Source organism: Mycteria americana, chromosome 11 (assembly GCF_035582795.1).
Source record: "Mycteria americana isolate JAX WOST 10 ecotype Jacksonville Zoo and Gardens chromosome 11, USCA_MyAme_1.0, whole genome shotgun sequence".
Lineage (NCBI taxonomy): Eukaryota > Metazoa > Chordata > Aves > Ciconiiformes > Ciconiidae > Mycteria > Mycteria americana.
Genome location: NC_134375.1, coordinates 18,968,933 through 18,989,949, shown reverse-complemented (window position 1 = coordinate 18,989,949; position 21,017 = coordinate 18,968,933). Strand labels below are relative to the sequence as shown.

The following is a 21,017-nucleotide window of genomic DNA, read 5'->3' as shown; positions in this document are numbered from 1 at the left end:
CAGCGGACTTTGGATCTGAGCCGCAACCTGGAGTCCAGCAAGCGCTTCAGATCCAGTTCCAGCAATTCAGGATCTTAGCAGGAGCTGAGTTATTGCCCCACAGATGAGATGGAGTGACAGGCTGTGATCCTGTTTTCTTTCACCGCAAAGCGAATCCAGTTAACACAAACCACCACCAAGCATACCTTGGGTTTTTGATGCATTACTGAGGGTTTTTTCCAGCTTCACTAAGAAATGCTCCTGTTTGCTTTGAAATCCTGACTTTGTTGCCCTTTGCCTGAACCTCATGTTGCTACAAGGTTGAACGATATGCAAATTTGGTGCTTAATTAATCTATTCATGTTATGCACCCTGCCCTTTTGGTCACAGACGGGTGTTTGTAGTAACCAGCAATAAATGTAATTAGAAATACCACGAAAAAGTGATGGTGCTGTTCCCCTCAGAAAGATGCTAATGCTATACTGTATGTGTAATAGGAGCCCATTGCTGCACGTATAATAGGAAACCATGTTGAACCAAAACGTGCCAGCAAATTCTCCAGTCCCCTCGCAGTCGGCAATGAACGCCGTATCCTCAGTCTTCTCTGCTGGGTGATTTTAGCACTGCTGCTATATTTGATTTCCTCACCCATTGGGGTATGGATTTTTGCTGACAAGTTATTGCTTCGCAGAGCAACAGTAACTGTCACTTTTCTTGGTAACTTACGGCCTTTTACTGGTAACGTGAAGACTCTTTTTGCCTTGCTGTCATCCCTGATTTCTTCTGCTGAGCTCTTAACTCCTCCCTTATTTTATCAAGTCCCATTCCTTTTCTTGGTTTTCTGACCTTTTGAAGAAACTTGCCTGGGATTAATTTTTAAGGTGGTAAGTGGTAGAGCAGCAAACCAAGCAGGATGTTTCGGCTTGTGGGTAGAACATAGGGGCAGGTTGTGCCATAAATTGTGATGCATTTTGGCAGCAGAGTCTTGGAGCAGATGGCCACATGAGACCTTCATATTGCAGACTGACAGAGACAGTAAACTAAATATCTGTTTAAGCAATGGTGACGGATGTAGAGGGCATTTCTCAGCGCTTAATGACTGGTTAAAAGAGACAGGGGTCCGAGGAAAAGCCAAAGGCCCTTAACCTTGATGCTCATTAACTGGCAGGAAATGTGTTACTTGGGTTATTGTTATTGCTATTGCACCTAGTAATTTTTTTTTAGGATAGAACAATTAGTTATTTTTATGCTCTGAAATGCTAAAAGGTAAAGAGGTTATTGCTCTTTAGATTTGTTGTGCTCTTTCTTGTTTTTTCCCCCCCCTATATCAGGTAAAGGGCAGACAATGTACAGAAAACAGCGTTTCATTCAGAAAATGGAAATGGATTCATTAAGCCCCTGTCTTGACTAGAAATGCTTTTGTGCATGATTACACTGGCAAAGGCACTAATGTGGGTTCGATTTCATCACCTGGTTCCCAAGTGGTAAAGATCACTTGGAGAGTATAAGCACATTTCATAGTTGTATTTGCATTAGTTGTTTTCATTTGTGCCACCTTATAATTACGTGTTAGCTGGTGTCAGCCGGGCCCAAGGCTGACAAGGCTGCTTCGAGCCCGACCTGCCCTGTGGGAAGAGCGCCCGTGGGAGCAGCACCCTCGCCAGCATTACACAGACATTGCCACTTCACCCCTTTTTAGGTCACTGAGAACTCTAAGAACTCCTTCCCCTTAGAGAAACCTACTAAAATTTCTGCCAGAGGTGTGGTTTTAAGTACTTTTCCTACGTGATGTCCATCACTCTGGCTGGTCCTGACCATCAGAGCTGCTCTGCTAAGGCAGGGGAAGAGCTGCTTTGCATCCAGGTTTCTTTTTGCTCTCACGAGGGTGATGGGCATACAGCTCCAGCCCTGATCCTGCAAATGGCATCAGGCAACTGTGATCCTGGAGGCTGTGCACCACCTCCTTTGGTTTTGTAATCTCAGTTACATAGTACTTTAAATTGGTGGGCTTTGGGGGTTGATTCCTTGCTGTGCGCTCTACAGAAATCTTTGGATAAAAGCGGTGGCTCCTGAAGCCCGGTAAGGTGATGTTCGGTTATTCCAGTCCTGAATACTAGAGATCACACGGAAGGGAGGGAAGGCCCCAGATCGCTGGCAATAAGGGGATGCTGCTAAGATAGGAAGGTGATGGGAACATGTGTCGTACAGCTCAGCAGTGTAAGAAATACTGTAAAATTAACAATTAGATGAACATTTCAGATTGTACATCCTCCTAATTATCCTTTTAATTATTCATCTAAAACAAGTAAAATGACCCCTGACAGAGCCATAAATGATTTAGGAACTATCAAATATTTATTAGATGCAACTGAATCCCCACAGAGGTTTTTAACAGATGCACACAAATCTGCTTTCCTGTATTCCTCATCTCCTACGATTTTATCTATGGAATCTATAACCAACTGAGTGAGATTTTCAGTATTTAAAATACTGCTGAGCTCATTGAGAATTTTTTAAGGGAGGAAGAGAGCAGTGGTGCTTTCAGTCGCTTGTGTTTCACAACGGGGTGTAAAAAGACAGTGACCACCAGTAGTACCCTGGCTGACACAGGCAGTATCCTATAGCCAGTCCTGCACCACCCGTCTTCCTACACAGACACTTTGATGCAAAGGGAGTGCCAAAAGAACCAGAAATCGTGGAAGAAAATAGCCCCGTGATGTCGCTGGCACAACTTAGAAACATCTGGACAGCTCATGCAATTTAATAATTAGACGGTTTTAACATAAACAACTTAAAGTTGACATGTGTCTAAATTGTACAATTGCACCTGAGATGAGGCTGCTGTAGCCAACTGTCTGTACTCATGGGAGGGCAGCCCTGGTGCGGCAGAAAGCCTAGCCTGCAGCAAAGCCTGCCACTGATTCACCAACAGAGCAATAGCTTTTATTTCACAACTAGCTTTTTTGTTTTTTCAGCAGTGAATAAAAGCCTCCCTCTTACATAATAAAATTGGATTTATATTAATGTTCCCGTTGTGATGACACAGTTGGCTTGAGAACACAGAGAAATCCTTGTGGGTTATGCTATTCCCATTAAAAAAAAAAAAATCCAAAAAACCAACCCAAAAACTTTAATCACACGATTCTGGGCACAGCAAGCAGTGGTCTGCAATGGCTTTTACAAGAACAAAATTCTAATTTTAGTTCTGTTTTTAAGCAACAGTTTTGTAAGGGATGAGAAGAAAGGATTTTGTAGGGAGTAATTTTTAGGAATCATGCGTATTAAAAAGGGGAGATGCTAGAAAGGCAGGCGATCTTGTAGTGAGAGCAGCAGACAGGAATTTTTTGAAAGCTGGATTGAGTTCTTGGTTGGACCACAGACCTCCCCTTTAACATGTACCAGCTTCCACCATATGATTTTGCCCTCTATTTGGACCTACAGCTTTTATTGTTGCATAAAATACAAAGGCTTTTGGAAATGAAAAGAAAATACAAAGAAGATCCTTTTGACCCTTATTGAGTCACGTAATAATAATGTCAGAGTTACTGTAATAAAACCCAGTTCTTATGGAGGACATCTCATGAGTAGGCCTCAAAAACGTTATTGTCACTATCCCCATTTTACAGAAGGGAGGAGCAGGGAGGCTAAGGGAAGTACCCGCCGCGTCCAGCAGTAGAGGTGGGACAGGGCACAGGGGTTTCCCACCCCCCAACAAAATAGAGGAAATCCAACAAACAGAGGATCCATTCTTTTCCTAACTTGTGATCTACAGACCTTCCATGGTTTGTAAAGCCAAGGAACGTGGTCAGCCATTGCTCTCTGGAACCACATTAAACAGGTTTTGACGGCGTTTGCCATTTAAATTTTAATTAAAGTCCAATAAGAAGGGCAAAAAGTCCTTGAGAAATTTGGACTTTGGGATTTTCTGTAGTCTATGTAACTTCATAATCACTTCCATAATTAGCTGGCATTACTTGTAGACTTTTTTTTTTTAACCAATCCCTATAAAGAGGAAAACGATGACCCAACATTTTACTTGCATTAGAATAAGTATTCTAATATAATGAGCAAAAACTGTAAATGCTTCAGAAAAACTGTGCTAAGAACATCTTTCTCCTTGTTCTGTGTGTGCAGTTGCTATCCTGCTGAAGGATGATTATTTTGTCAGTGGTGCCGGGTTGCCAGGCAGATTCAAGGCAGAGAAAGTGGAGTTTCACTGGGGTCAAAGCAACGGATCAGCTGGCTCTGAGCACAGCATCAATGGCAAGAGGTTCCCCGTTGAGGTGAGTGGAAAGATATGCACTTATGTTCTCGAAAAAAATAAAATCGGAATGTATTGCTGTAGTTTGAGATGACTGTGAAATAGGGCAACGTTTCCTTCAGTGAACATATCACTTTCAAGGCCCTTCCGGCCCTCGCAGCACTCTATCTATCATCTCTTATGTGCTTTTGCAATGTCAGCTCTGAGCTCTGCTTTGCGAGCGTTGCCAGCTCTCATGTCCCATGGGTTAAGTTGCAAACAGCCACTTTTTTCGTTTCTCCCATAAGCTCTTCACGTGTGGGAGGATCTCCTTGCAAATATCCGCAAAGTGACCTCATTGTCCTCCAAATCTTTTCTTTCCCATGATGCTTACAAACAAATAGCAGCGGTTTGGGAGCTGTCAAGCCGAGACCGCTGTCTGTCCTCGGTATTGCTTCCTTGCACACGTACGGCCCTCTCTCTACCTGTATTCAGCTGCGGTCCCTTGCCTTGTACTAACAGGACGTCTGCGTAGATCTGTGCAAACAGCTGTGCGTTTGCTCTGCCTGTGCAGGAGCCAGCTGGACGCCAGCCAGCCCCGCTCTGCCAGCCGCCCAGCTATGATAGCAGAGCGCCGTGCCGCAGCGGGAGCAAGGTATCGGCTCAGGCACCGCACCCTGCGAATGCGGCCGTGTTCAGAGCACGGGGCCGGGCGACTGTCGGCAGCTGATCGCAAGGACGTGCCTTTAGACGGCGGGGAGGGTCCCAGTGCCGTGGGCTGCTGTGCAGCCTGGTGCGGTTGGGTCTTGGCTTGCGACTGGTAGTCCTAGGACACTCTGTCGTCAGTGCAATGTTTTCTGTGTCAATAGAGATTGTTGATACTTTTCACTTTATATTCAAGGTTTTGCATGATGAGATAAAACAGATGTTATCTGGGATTACCTTTGCCTGCCAGTAAGCAGATAAGCACTTTCAGAGCGTGGCATGTGGACGTGAGCAAGTTGAGGGGAGCTGTGCTTGCCCAGAAAGCTCACGTGTGGGGAGAAATGGTTGTCTTGTGAGCTGGGTCTTGCAAGAACTTGATTCAATTCCCAGCTTGCCATTATTCGTCACGCGTGGCTTTAGCCAAGTCACTTTTTCAGGAGGTGGGAAGGGGCTTCCAAAGCACAAAGGGAGGTTGTAATAGACTCTGGTGCATGACCAAAACCTCCAACAGCCCCATCACATGAGAATTAGGAGCCATTTTTCATCTCCCAATTCTGAACCTGTACGTTGGATGTTCTGTGAGGTAGAGATTTTTTTATTTTCTTACTTTTTAACGAGCTTTTCCAACACCTTCCGGTTTGATGTAGCTGTGATTTCTTACAAGGGGCCACCCCTGAAAACACGGAGCAAAGGCCCACACGTTGTCATGCTGCCCTGTCTGTCTCAGTTGACAATACTGATAATTGTAACCCTATTTTTGGGTGGCAGAAGGAGCACTTGGGAAGTCCACAGAGCCAGTCAACTCCTCTCTTGAAATTTCAGGGAGTGGAGATGGTAAAGGAGCCTGGGCCTTCTTGTTTGTGTCAGAAATAGTATTCCCACATCAGGAACCCTTTCTTATGATGTCAAGGCTATTTGATGCTAGCTTGATGAATGGAAGCTATTTAGAAAAAAGCAAATTCCCAAGAAATAATTTTCCTTTAGTTTAAATATTCTTCATTTTCTTTTCAATTGGTTGGAATACTAATTTCTTCTACTTCAAAATTGAAAACAACAAAAAAAAAGGAGGCTGCCTTTCTGAATTTAAGTCACTTGTTTATGAATGCTGTGCAAAATAAATTGCTGTATCAGATAGGTTTAGTGTTAATCCTAATAATGAATAAGCAATTTTCCAAGTGATTTGTATTCATTGCAATGACATGAACCTCTGTTCTCTGGCCTTCCTGGGTATGATGGCATTAGCAGAATTCTCACAGCCTTTCCTTTACTATTTTTTAAAGGAAGAGCAGTTTCCAAACCAAGCCGTTCCCTGTTGTGATGCTACCTACCTCCTGCCCAAGAATTCCAAATTTCAATCGTGCTGAAAAGGATTTTCATGGGTGGATTTTGAAGGGTCCAGCCAGGTCTAAGGTGATGAAACTGAGTCCTTCTTGCCGATACATGTAAAAATAATCCTCACAGTTGGGATTAGACCTCTCAAACAGTAACTGTACATGTATGCATGGTGGAGCTTTTAATTTGTAATGCTAATTGTAGTTCAGCTTGCAACTGTCTGATGCAACCCTAATTGCCTGATGCTGGGAGGTCTGTGCCAGAAATACTGTACTTCATTTGAGAAGTGGCATTTCTAGGAAGGCTGTAGAAAGGAAGAACCAAAATCCTATCCTACAGAAAGCAAAGCCCGAATCATTCCTTTTATTCTGAGCCTGTGGACATAGGTAAAGCTTTTAAGGAGCGCACAGGTATTGGCATTCCAGGTCTGCAGCAGTTACAGTGGTGATGCAGCTGAAAGGAAACATTTTCTGAGTCTAATTGTGCAACCAGATGTGGACTATGCAAAACCCATTAGTTCCAAAGCACATCCCAAGGGAACGCAGATAGATCAGCTTCATCCATAGACTGTGCTCTGCGCACATAAGTTTAGATGTTTTTTCCTCTGGGAAACAAAGTGCTTGCTGGTAGTCTTTTTTCTTGAAGAGGATGCAGAAACTAATTAGAAATGTCAGATATAATACAGAACATTATTGTTTGACCATGTTGTTTGGTTTTTATTATTACAACTAATGTGTCAGATGGTAAGGCTGTCTACGTTAATTGGTTTCCTTCATTGAAGCCCATCTGGATCATATTTTTTTGTGATTTATATGTTAAATTAGTTGGTAAGATATATGAGAACATCCTTTTGTTTCCTGCTTTAAAGGCATGTTGGATCAAAGGCGTATTATCTTGCAGTACTTTTATGCATATGTAGCATATTGTGATTCCTTTTCAAACCATGGCATATGTAATGGTATTCTTTCATTATGTGGTCTTGATTGCTTATTTATTGATTAGATTTTCCTTAGTGATACTTGAGCCTTATGAAGCCATTATGAGCTTGGCTGTCTCTGAAGTAGCATTCGTGAACAGAGATGTCCACGTGCTTCAAACTTTCATCCACAGCCAGGTTCCAGTTTGATACCAGGCCTGGTCAGCATTGGCCTGAAGTTTCTTTTTCCCTCCTTCTTGCCATTTTAGCACCATCATCTGGGTAAGGTCAGGAGCTAGTGCTGCGATGCTGAAGATTAAAGCGATACCATTAGCGTATTGCTGTGCGAGTGGAGCGCGAATCCTAATGAGGACGCGGGCTCTGTGCCAGTTTAGAAAAAGTCTCTCTCCTTTTTTCTTCAAGTTAAGAAAAGTTTTTGACATTGCATTCTCTAAATTTTAATGAATTGCTGACTCCTTTGTATTTTGTTACTGTTATTCTCCTCTATAATTACTCAGGTTTTTCTTTTTCTTTCTGAAGTCGAAGCAGTGTAAGTGAACATGCAAACGCTAGAAACCATTTAAATGGCGAAGTGACAAAATTAAAATAAAGAAGATGAGCTTCCCTCAGGCCAGGAGAGAACCCAGGTTCCCCTCATTAGAGCCAAGAGGAGTAATTGCAGCTCTTTAATCTCCAGTGTCACCGCACCGGTTACCAGCCCTGCCCGCGCAGAGCTTGCGGCAGGCAGGGCACGCCATGCGGGCTGCCTGCTAGGAGGGAAACCCGGCGCTTAATACTTCATAGGCAAGCAAACAGCTGACGTGGCAGTGCTGTGCTGTGCTGGCGGAGTTCGGTACCGCTGTCCCAGCATAACTGTGGTTTTTTTGAGCTGCTTCGTACTCATTTTTATGCAAAATGCTGATTATTTCTGTGAAGAGCAGAAATCAGAAGAGTGATTTTAATCATGACTGTGTTAATTTGATGTGAGCTTTGGCTGTTTATGAGCTTTCTCTTTAATGGCGCTAATTGTCAGTTATAATGTGAACACCATTATACAGTAATATACAGTAATTTATTTAGTAAATGAGAATCTTATTCCAAGGACCATACTGCAATATGCCATAGAGACCTCATCCCTTTAATCTTACATGAACAAACTTGCACTCTCTAGGCCAAATTGGTAATAGGAACATCAACTTGGCTTCTGAAATAGCAATGTGATTTCATACCCACAAGTGCCAACATGCATGTTTTTGGAGATCTCGAGTTCTTCTCCATTTAAAAAAAAAAAAAAATCCAAAAAACCCCCCAACAAAACCCCACAAACCATCCCGGCAGAAAATGAAGAGCTAACGCCCTTTCATGTTGATTAACGAGCTTTAACGTTATGTTGATAGATTCATTTTACTAAATTACTATTACAAAACAATCATTTGCATTAACAATTCTTTCTCTTCTTTAAGCGTGTTTCTTAGAAGACTTTCCAGGTTCTAATGGTGTCTTTGTTCTTGCTACTTCTTTGATTTTCTTCCTTTTCCCTTTGAATATACATACGAACTTCAGCGTGATCTAGATCTACAGCGAGTTCCTCTAATTTGAATGCTCAGATCTCCTTGCCAAAGTTTATCACTGTGTGCTATCCTACCTCTCATTATATCACTTAAATTCTGATGTTTTATATTATCACAGGCAGAAGACAATCAATGTCATTAATGTAGATGAAATGTGTGGTAGTCAGTGCACAAAAACCTTTACTACAGGGAATAAACTGAGACTAGTCAATGTTTTTTTGTTTTATCCTGAATGTTAAGAGTTTCTATCACACCTGGAGTTATCTACAGTATATGTCCAGCCTTTTGTCCACCTGTGGATGGCAGGGGATATTTACTTTTTAATGTTAGAACTGGGGCCTTTTCTGTTCTTTCGTTTTACTCTTGGTGCATTTGTAAGTCTTTTTAGATTTGTGCAAGCTTTTTGACATTAAAAATGAGCGTATCACAGTATGTTTTCTTGATATACAGGAGAGAACCAACACCCTATGTTGCTGTGTTGCAGCTGGGTTTATTATTTCTGGCATCCAGCATATCTGGTAATTGTAATTTTGCAAAGATCTCTGGTGTTGGCTTCAAGCACAAGTAAAGACTAATTGTGAAACAGGGAGCCAGCATTGGTTTTATTTCCTTATATTTCGTTTACTAGTTGCTCTTCAAATTTCCTTGCCTCCATCTGGCAGGATGTAGCAAAGTAGAAGTCAATAAATGATGGAGGGACCTAAAGAGGACTGTTGGGAATATATCACAGTGAGAGACTTTGACTGTCTGAAGTAATTTTACTGTAATACTCTCTCCAAGGACCAAATCCACACTTATAGGGGTGTACTTGGAGCTCCCAGTGACTTTGATGGGAGATATGCTGGTGAAACTCTGAGTGAGGATTTGGCTCCATACTCATGCTGTCTGTGCTGTAGAGCGTCCGGGGAATTTAGCATGCACTGCTTATTCCATCTACATCTCTTACAGCACCCCTGATTTAATCATTCAGACAAGGAGATGGCTTGGGGATTTTCACATTTAATTATTTTTTTCATTTTTTTTTTCAAACTGACACTTAGCACGTTTTTTTCGGTCTGTTTTCTCGCAGTCTTCTCTCTCCCCTTTCCCCACAGTCTTTGGGGGTCCAGATAGCCATAAAATACTCTAAAAGTACAAGATGCTAAAAAGCCAAAATTGTTGCTCTGTCTTATCTCCAGTAAAGTAAGATTTTACTCCAGGAGTCTCCAGACTTTACTCCTCTTTGCTCTTCACCGCTTTTAAAACTTGTTCAGGTTTCTCATCGTCAGGAAATCAGTGTGTCTTAATTTTAAAACATAAAATGGATGGACATATTGAGCACATGGCTCAATATGAGTTTCATCATGTTGCACTGTAAAGACCGTGAGCAGTGCAAGTTAAACATCATCCTATAACTGTCTGGTTTACTGTTTTATTTTCCTTAGAGTAGCTGATGCACTGTCTCCTCACAGTTGTCTTTAGTGCCTCCCGTATACTGACAGGAGAATCAGTTGAGACTTTAATTAATGACTTTATTGCAATCAAGGTTCCATTTTAGTGCAGAATGCTTCATCTTGTAGTAGTGAAATATTTAGTCTCCATCTGGCTGATCTTTTCTGTGAATGCCCTGTGATAATTAAGAAGAAACATGAGAGGATGGTCTGAAATTAAAATATGTTTAGTGGAAGGGTTAGCATATCTTGGGACTGTTCGTGTAGAGACCCAGACAAAATTTAGGGACGTAACAGCAGTTTGGTTTTATGGCAGCATCTTCCTGCTGCCTGCCAGGCCCCAGTAATTTCTAGAGCGAGTTGCAAACGTTACAATGCATCCAGAGTTTTATATTGAAATAACTATCCAGTAACATGAACCAGATATAACTCTTTTCATGTTGGCTGGGAATGTCCTGCTTTCCCCAAAGGATTTCCACTGTCTTGTTGAAAAGGTCGGAGGCAGTAGCACTACACTGCAATTACAGTATGGTAATGATGAGCTAAGAGTTGTACATTCCTCTTAACATAAATCCCTGATTTTCTACATGATTAATTGGAATCTGGAAAGACTGACAAGGAGAACGAGGATCAGATGGGGTGAAAACAAGAGATAAGAGGCTGACAGCCAGCTCTTGTTGTAAAGGAGAGTTATTTTGAATAGGAGAAAAAAATCAATACAAAGGTTGGAGAATTTGACAGAGTTATAAGAGCTACTTTAATGAAAGGTAGCAGATTCAATAGGATTGTTACTTGAAATGTGGGATTGTCTGAGTTAGAAAAATGGGACTGTCTCTCCCCAGCTGTAAAGGTGAGCCTTACGTGCTGAGCTTACTGGGTACTTAGGCCACTGGATTTACTGGCATTCACTCTGGGCACTCAGTGTGGCAAGAAAAGGGAAAAAAGTATGTATGAGAGCTTGCTAAATTCTGTTCTTCAATAGTTACTTGATTATGGGAGGAGAAGGAAGAGGACAGCAGGTGATAGCTATTTCTGCTGCTTCACCATGTTAGGTAGCTAGCATGTTAGAGTATCTGGCAGGCTTCTGCAAGGTAAAGTGTTTCATTATGAGGAGGTGACTTCATTTGGCCGTAGCTGTAAGGAACAGGCTAGGACTTTGATAGACTCCAAGGGACATTTAGTAGGAGCTCTCTTCTGAGATGTCCGTGTCAGCCTCCTTCCCCCAGCAGTAAGGGTGAGCGGTGAGCGCAGATAGGGAGCCTGTGTGTGGAGGCTTTCTAACCCAGGTTAGAGGTGAGGTGAGGAGTCAACTGGACCTCAGCATCCCTCTGTGCAAATACATCTCGGACAGAAGCACCACTTCGCTTAGTACGGCTAGATATGGGGACTTCAGTAACACTGCGGAAAGAAACTTGCTCCTGCAGCTATTAGAGGGCTATTTTATTGCTCTCAGTGGAAATGGCCACCTCAGTCTTAAACAGGGAGCCAAGTTTTCCAAAATTGCTCATAGATTTTTAAGTTTGGGAACTTAGATGTAGGAAGGCAATTTTTTCAGAGTCAAATGCACAGCCATGAAGTGCATGAGGCTTACAGAGAGGTGAGCTGCAGGTCAGTCAAGCGTCCCTGGGCTGTGGGCTCTGAGCATGTGTACGCGTGCACCGAGTGTGCAGGTCGGGTGTGTTTGTATGCCATACTGTGCCAGGTCGGCTGTCCACAAGGGTCCTGGGACGTTGGTTAAAAACACGTGAAGTCTGGTAAGTGCTCAGCACTGCTTCTTTCCGTCAGGCAAGTCTAACAGTCCTGGGACTTTGGGACATCTTCCCCTGGAGATGTATGACCCTTCGTAGTTATTCCAATAGGCCCCCTGGAAATAACAAGGATAGATAACATTTGGAAACAAACAAAAAAAAAGAAACATTGCACAAATGGGTTAAGAAGTGATAATGTTTCCTTGGCACGCAAAAAATCAAAACCTTAATGTGGTTAATGGGCTTGTTGGTAGCTTGTCGGCCAGTATTTCCCATGGAAGTCATTTCACTGGGTCTCAAACAGTGGGAATAGATTTCACCAATGTTAATCATGATTTAAGGCAGCAAGCAGGAAATTATCTAAATTGTCTATTATATTGGTGCTTTACTGATTGCTTTTTTTTATTTCTGAAGAATTCTAAACAGTTGCTATAATTTCATGCCAAGAGAATAAATTACGTCAGACATGTTTTTCACAGTTAGAAAACTCGGAACATTTATTCAGGTTTTACTTTTTTTTTTTCTGTTTTATCACATGTTAAAGAACTGTTTTCTAAGGGATGATGACCAAAAGCTTGTGTAAACTAGAAAGGAAGATGCATCTTGCTGTCTAGTTATTCATGTGTCCAAAAAGGTTTTCATTAAAATTGATTTTATAATGCGGGTCACCGCAAGGCTTTTTAATTCTACGGGGAGACAGGCTGTGAAATGCATTCCCTGCGGACTGTGCTGATCAGTAGTATCATATTTACGTTCCTGCCCTCCCACCTGAATCCCTCTGCTGTCTCTTATATTGAGTTTAAAAGCTCTTTGGGACAAAGCGTGTCTCTGCTGGGCTGGTGCAGCACCTGCCCCAGTGGAATTCCCGCTCTGGGATACAGCAATGCTGCTGCTACTGCTATAACAACAGGCTTTGCAGGGATGAATTGCTTTGTTTTTTCTATGATAAAGCTTCACATGATGCAAGAGATCAGGCAGCAATATGAGTGTAGTCCCTGTTATTTCCCCAGTTCATGGGCATTGTATTTCCAGACAGGATGGGAAGGTTAACTAAAGCTGAAAAAGGATCTAAAACACAGCAAGAGTTTACTGTCTGGTAGAAATGAAATAACAATCAAGTGGTTGAAAATGAGAAAAAAAGGTATGTGTTTGCTCATGCTTTGAGACACACAGCACTCATCTTTCTAATCGTAAAGAAAAATCGTAAGAAAAAACGATTTGGGGAAAACAGTCGTATCCCTGAATACATGTGTGTCCTTGCTCCCTATTTTTCTACCCAGCTTAATAAGAAGAATTCTGTATTCTCTAATTAGTTGGGCTTTTCAGCACATGCCTCGAAAGGCCAATAATGTCCTTTTCTATCACCATCCCATCTAGGCTGGCTGTCCTCAGAGGGGGCTTTCCTTTATCCTCCGGGTTCAGAGAGGAGGCAAAGCGGGCTCGTATTTCCAGGAAATCACAGCCCCTTCTGTTTCCTGCCTGCAGCTGCTTCCAGCGCGCTCACTGCCTGGGCAGGAAAGCCTTTGTTATCGTATCCCTCAAAGAGGGCTTGGGTATCGTTGTCCATTGACCATTCAGGAGTTTTTTTAATAAAACATAGCTCCTGATCTACACATGTGTAAGAAATACAAATTTTGGCTTCCCACCAGAATTAGAAATAGCGTTACCAGGTGGGAAAAAGCTTTTCCCCCTGCAGTGGGCTAACAGTTTGTTAATAGTTTATTCAAGCACAGAAAATGGCACCTGGTCTGCCAAAAGAGCGTTAGTTTCTCCAGAGGGGACTGTTAATTGTCCAGGAAAAGAAGATTGAAAGTGTGTCCCTAATAAGTTAAGGATGAATCATTCTTCTCTGGGACTGGGGGCAAATTTGATTCTTGAACAGATTCTCAGACACCAAATAAAGGCTGGGGAGGCAACCTTGCTCACCCCGGGGGGCGAGTGTAACTTGAGAATTAAAAACATGCATTAGCACAGGATCTATCACACATTTGTTATGGAAGAGAGAGAGATCTTTGGGATTTGATCATGCCAGGAATGGATTAAATTTCTTGAATTTTGTCATTTTTGCCTTTATAAAGCTTTTAACTACATTCTCTGTTTTGAAGTTCATGCCTGCAACACTGCTTGTGTTTGCTCTTTACCTTAACCAGATTGCTGTAAGGGTGATTTTAGTTGATTTTTATTCCTACATCAAGAGCTTCCATTCCTTCAGGGTGGTAGTGCCTACAACTAAGATAACAAATTCAGTGCTCAGTGCCTGCATGCAGCCCTCAAGGGTTTTCAAAGAGTAGCAGATTTTACTTTTTAAAATGCAAAACTGCCCACAGATAAGTAGCCAAAATTACAAAATTCATTCAAAAAGAGGAGGAAACCTCTTTTCTTTAGTTTCTCATCACCCTTGGTTGAGCAGGAAATTCTAGTCTCCTTTCTCTGAGGTCTAGATCCTCTTAGGGCAGGCTAGTGCTCTTGAGGAGAAGGTGGCTTGCTGAGAGTTGAGTGACACATTTAATCTTGTGGTGGCACGTACCAGGCAGGACCATAATATCCCTTAAGAAAAAGAAATGTCATTACATCCAGTTCAAAATAGGACATTGGAGATAACGGGAAGGTTTTAAAAAAGATTCATTTGAAATTCTTTGCTTGAGAGGTCTCATTCTGTTTGGGAGGCAGGAATGTGAGCGCTCACTTAATGAGCTGCATTCAAAAGATGAAATTTCAAGAGAGTAAAAGTAAAACCCATTATTTCCTGAACGTAAATGGAGTCACCCATCCTCAAATCTATAGTCGTGTTTTTCTCCTCAACCTCATCTAATAGTCCCCTTGCTCCCCGTTTAACTAGGAAAAATTTTAGGGGCCTTTGCCTCCAGGAAATACCCAAAGTAGATACCTTCAATCATATCAGTCACTGATGTTGAACCACATGCTGTTTACTAAGTAATGCTGAAAGCTACATGCTGTTGTTGCTGGCATACCATTTATGAAAGGCCTGTTAGCCCTCCCACTGAACCATATGGTGATTAATCAGACAGTTTAGTAGTAGCAAGACCAAGACCCAAAGTGGTCAAAACTAAAAATGGATATTCCTTATGTTGCCTCTGATAAAATGTTCCCGTTCCTATTCCCTTTGTACAGGGGATGTGCGTGCTGAGCTGTGTGTCCCCCTTACCGGGCATAGCCTGCCAAGGGAGTTGCTGTATTTCTAGGGTACAGGATTATGAGCTTACAAGTTAGTCTTTCAAGAAGCTGCAAACAGCAATTTCTGGATGCTTGCAGCTCTAACAGCTGTTGTGTTGGTCTGTTTTAAGGAAAAGAAATATGAAATATATATGAAACATATGAAAGCTCAAGTGCGGGGCTCAACTCTGAGGAGTTTGAAGGTGAGACCATGTAAGAGGAAATTAATGTTTTCTGTAGAAGAAAAGCAAGCTCTCATGTCAAAGAAAGCTTCCTAGTAAACCATTTCGGCCTGCACTTGAGGTAGCAAAACATCCACATGTGATCTCTGACATAATATTGTTGCATTATTAGCAGAGTTAGTTCAGATGTTTTCCCATCATGATCGAGTAAGATAGAAGTGGAAAATGTTTTGGTAACACTGCAAGGAATAATTTGGCAGCAGTCAGAAGTTGGAACTGGAAAAGGGCAGGAGGAGAGAAATAATTAGCAAGGATAATTTTCAGGCCTTGACAACCTGGTATGTCTTTCTAGCAGTGAATGGATTCACCTGACACCCAGAGATAGCCATCTGATAATAGCACTCATAAGATCAATACATCGATACTTTATCCTTGAAACAGTATTTAAAGTCTGTTCTTAGGTTCATTTCTTTACTTCTGTAAAGTTATAGCAATCTGGGATTTGAGATAATGCATTCATTACAGTCTTATCGGCCCTTCTTCATTTACTGTATTTTAATGCATCTACCGTGATTGCTGAAGAAGGATGCTCAGCGAACTTAATCTGCTTATGCTTTAAAAAGAAAGGATGCTCAAAAGATTAAAATGGAGCCTCACACAGAACAGGTTTGAGAGTTTGCAGTGCTTACAATGGCAGGGCGTTTTGTGCAAGAGGTGTTTTGAACGTAAAGCTTCCGTGGTGCTGGCTTCGTAGACGTCATGGTGAGGAGAGGAGGGGGAGCTGGGCATGGCTGAGATTTTGCTTTTGTACATGGAGATTCTGCCCAGGCTCTCGCATGGCTAATAATGCCAAAATGTCACTGGGTTAAACCTAATGCTGCTTCTTTCTGTTAATGTATCTGGCTGTGCCTATCTCTTCACATTGTGGGGAACTATTTGTGGGACTGTGATGCACACCCCAGGACACAGAAATAGCGTATGCATGCTTGAAATAATGCTCATGCACATAAGTACCCTGTACGTAAGTACAGCAAGAGATTGAGATCTGTTTTCTCTGTATAGACTCACCAGATTCCCCCAAATGCATGCGTTTTGGAAGAATAAACGGGACTGAAAACTTTATTTTTAATGAGCACTGCTGTGAAGGACAGGAGACATACAGCAGGGCAGTATCGTTTCCGTGATTGCACCACGTATGTGTTCTGTTTCTAGCAAGGGGGAAGCTCATGTTGAAAAAGACCTATTTATCTAACAACGTCAACAACAAAGAAATCCTTTTTCTGATAAAGACCGGAAAGATCAGTGGCTGCCCTCTGAGCGCCTGGGAGGAATTATTTGTACCTCCGTCTCTTGGTATTGACGGTGCTTTACTGCGGCAGCCTGAGGGGCCGGTGCCATCCCTGCCGTGCCACTGCCGGCCTCGCTGGCGGGTGGAAAGTTCAGCACTTTCAAACCGGTGGGTTTTGTTCGTTTTAAGCAGATTATGGCGTGAAAGATGGAAGAGGAGATCAGAACTGGCAGGAAGCTGTGATTTGAATAGGACCTTCAATTTGACACATGTTATGTCCTTAAGAGAGGAGCCGGCGCCTGGTTTTTGTTGACAGGTGTGGTGGCAGCCTTGAGGGATGATGGGCACTTCGGCGAATCGCTAAATTGATTTGATAATCAGTAAGTGAATTTGCTAAGAGCGGGTACTACATGCCTTCTTTGGGGCTTGGTTAACCTAGTGACAGCTTGTTTTAAATGTACTAGGAGGCTTTAGTTTATTTTTCCTTCTCTTTTCCCGGCGAGAGCTCTACACAGAGTTACTGCCAAATAAAAGAAGCCGTTTCTCCTCTTTGGCTGTAAAACGAACCTGAAGATGACCAGGCTCGCTTTTGCAAAGGAGCTGCTGTCCCAGGTTAAACTCTCTCCATTTTCTCCAGATATGCCCAGATAGCGGTGATCGTCATTGTCAGGTCTGCGGTGTTTATGTCCCCTCGACGGGGCTATAGCATTTCATCACCGTTGCCCTCTCTAGGTGGAGAGCGTCGGCGTTGCAGGCAGCCTTTGACTCGCTGGGAGCCATTTATAACTGCCTCGCTCCGGTTTCCAGCTGCTCTTTCCCAGCCGGTCCTGTCACCCGTGGACTTTCCCTCCACTGGGCGTGCAGCGGGGCTTTTCCCTGTCCCTGTCCCTGGTGGCACAGGCGACGGGTGCTGCAGCGCCAGCCCGAGCGCAGGGCGGGAAAGGCGGGCAGGCCCCGCGGCCCAGCGTGGCAGGTGGCCGGGGCGGGAGGTGATTTCCCTCAGGTGCGCTTCTGTGTAACCTTTAGGCCCTTTGTGCGGCTCCTGGTTGGATTTGCAGTTATCTCCCTGGTAGCCTTGCTATTTACTGTGGGAACTTGACGCAGGACAAGTCTGTCACATTAAAAAGCAGTGCCTCCAGCATCAGGCATACTTATTAGAGTTTATGCTGGTTTATGTTGGAGCTATTCAGAAGGGGCGTTTTGCTTCAGGCATTTCCAAAAGGCGATGCATATTAAACTTCTACAAATTGTATTTATTTTCTGGTTCCCCAGCAATGTCTGCATTGTTTGCTTGGGCTCCAATTAGAAACATTTGTGTTCTAGGTAGCTCTCACTTGCCCAGCCATTACAAAGAAGAGTTGGGATTTTGTTTTGGTTTGGGTTTGTTGTTGGTTTTGGGTGTTTTGTTTTGTTTTGGTTTTGGGGTTTGGGTTTTTCTTGGTCTTATATGCATTCATAATTGTCCTCTGTTCTTAAGACATAAATTGAAATTGTGTCCTTCATACCATGATGCTCAAACGATTTCCTTTTCAACAAAGAGTATGTAATAAAGGTTAAAAATGATTTTTGCAATCCATGCATTTAAGTATACATTACTATCTGTTTTAAGGATGGATAATCAATGTAAAAAATGATACTTCCGTGTATTCCTAATAGGTCACTGCGTAAATATCCATAATGGAATCGATCCCTTAGGTTATGGCAACCATTAGTACAGAAAGGGGTTTCACAATTAATGTATCAGACATTTGCCTTTCATACTTACACGCAAAATGATTATTTATTGATTATTTTCAATCCAGGTTAATGATGTTGAAGAGGATTCGGTATCTCAATTTAAAGTACTTAAAGCACGGTTCAAACAGAAATATCATATCCCTTTCGAGAAGTTGTGACTAATACCTGATAAGTGATTGTGCTCTACATTCTCTCTCATTTATATATACATACGTATACATTATATATAAATTAAGGATGTTTGTGCGCCTAGAAAGTTTTGGTGATGCATCCAGTGTCAGCCTGGGGCGGTAAGTTTTACTGTTACTGTAGTTTTGTGTATTTGTACAGCAATAGGATATTGCTGTAGCCAAACACTCAGGGGTTCACCCTTCTCAAAGCACGTGTGACTCTCATTGGGGTTAATGGGAGTCATGCATTTGCCACAACAGGGAGGAAGATTTTCTTGCTGAGCGTAAATTTTTTTTTTAACTGCAAATGTTTCCACAAGTTGACTAATGGATTCAGTTATTCCTATTAGAAATATCCACATAAACACGGGCGTTATTATCTCAGCTAACCAGCTGAGGGAGCAGGAGCAGAGATCTGGCTTCTGAAAACAAGGCAATTCCCCCAATATGTGCCAAGCACCTTTTCTTGCAGAGCTCCGCTGAACGCGGGGGGCCAGCAGGCAGGAGAGGAGGGCACCACTGTGCCCACCAAGACTGGCTCCGCTGCATATGCCAAATTCTGAAATGCGTAGCCCAAACAGAAACCCCGTGGGGGGTCTTCAGGGTCTCCACTGACAGAGGGGCAAGTAAGAGAATTGAGCATGGTCGCTTACTGCTGCGAGGTGAAAATACAACATTTACCAACACTGATGCTGTTTCGGTAGTGATTTACCACCACACTAAGAAATTGCATTGAGCGAATGGGGGTGAAAGGCTGGCCAGGCTCGAAGGTTGCACCCATGGGTGTGAGTATATAATGGTAGCTGGGGTTAGGCCATGACTGAAACTGTACTTAGCTGTGGAAGTGTAATTGCGAGGAAGGAAAACTATTGCATTTCATCCCAGTTCAGCAGAAAAGGGTTCCCAAGCTGTCAGCTGAACTGGTTTTCTTTAGCGATCAGCTTTTGGGTCAGGAAAAATAATTATATTTTTACTGTTGCCTACTGTTTTATCTTTAACAAACTAATTGCTGCCTAGAGCTGTTTGACACTATGAGCATGAAAGCACATATAAAAACCAAACTATATGCTAAAAGACTTGCTTGATTATCATAGAACATTTTGCATTTGTAGAGCTTTCCAACTGAATATCATAGAACTCTTTGGCAATATTAATGAGCAGTGGGAAGAACATAAAAAAAGTGTGTAAGTGACTTAGGATCCTGTGTCCCATTTGCAAAGTGACTTAGCACGTGGCTCCGAATACTTTCAGGTTGATACATGGTGGCTTCCTCAGTTCCTGAAAGTCAAGCCCACAAGCATCAACACAACTCTTAGCCCAGAAGGAGCTTGATCTCAACTTCTGGCACTGTGTACCCCTTTGGTATGCATTTGTGTTCACAGCCTAGCTCTCCTGGGCAAAGAAGTATCTAAAAAGAGAAAGAGCTCTGCTAGGCAGCCTGTCCCACCACAGTCCAGAGGGACAAAGGATGGGTGAGATGAGTCAAGGACAGAGTCTGTTTTTAATAAAAGTGGAGGACATTTTCTTCCTCTGATATGCGACTCCAAAGAAACTGAGATCCAGAAAGTAACTCCGTTTCAATTCAAAAGGGTGTTAAGCTGACATGTTTACCTCCGCTTGATCGTATATACAAGCAGGAGGTGGAACGCTCTGTGACAGCTTGGTGAAGTGGTGACCTTGGCAGTGGAGGAGTGGGTATGGTGCAAATTCACCGGTCCTTTCAGAGGCAGAGCTGGCATTTGAAGGCTGCTGGCATGTGCTGCTACGACTGCTGCATATAAGCTCTGAGCCTATAAGGCTGACATCTGCTTTTGAATAAAACTCTGTACTGGAAGCCGACATCAACCCTCTATGCTGCTTTAAATTCATATTCTCCTTGGAAAAAAATAATCTAGTATTTCAGTGCAGGTTTGAACTTTTTTTTTTTATTTGTGAGTCTCCTAAACATTTTCCTGTTGAAGTGTAGGCCCTTTTTCAGTGAGTTTAAGCCTACTGACAGTAGACTGACTTTTCTTAATTATCTTCTCCAGACCCCTTTAAATTAGTCCCCCAGGGGTCTGTGAACCTCATATTGAAAATGACAGCTTTAATATTTCCTTACTAAATACTTACAGAGAGTTGTCCAGGGATGCTGACTCACATAAGATTGCTAATTCCCACTGAAAAACAAAAGAATCTGATTTTAAGCGGTAATAGACCTGAGGGGATGGGGCACAGTATGGAGGAAGAGGAGAATGACCATCACATGTGACCATGGCTTTGTACATACTGAAAATAGGAGAGTGTGGGAGGGGAAAAATCATTTGAAACCATTGAACTCATGCATAAATGTATAGCTTTCAAATAGCTAATTTTTTTATGTCATAAAAGAAAACTGGCTAGGGCTGGTTCCTTTTTTATAGCCCTGTCATAAACTCTGAAAAATGAGGTTTATAATTTATGGTCTGAAACCACCTTAACTATTGCAATACAAACAGCATCACTGTACTGCAGTTTATTTCTAAAATGCCTCCGGTGAAAATATTGCAGTGCCATAATTAACTAA

The 21,017-nt window shown here is 42.5% G+C and overlaps 1 protein-coding gene across 1 annotated transcript in view; it reads left to right on the top strand.

Annotated features, from left to right (window-relative positions):
- PTPRG (protein tyrosine phosphatase receptor type G) overlaps positions 1–21,017 on the top strand; it is a 412,947-nt gene that overhangs the window by 223,400 nt on the left and 168,530 nt on the right. The window contains exon 4 of the mRNA XM_075514168.1: positions 4,114–4,262. Within this exon, the coding sequence (XP_075370283.1) occupies positions 4,114–4,262 (149 nt within the window). The remainder of the gene's footprint in view (positions 1–4,113; positions 4,263–21,017) is intronic.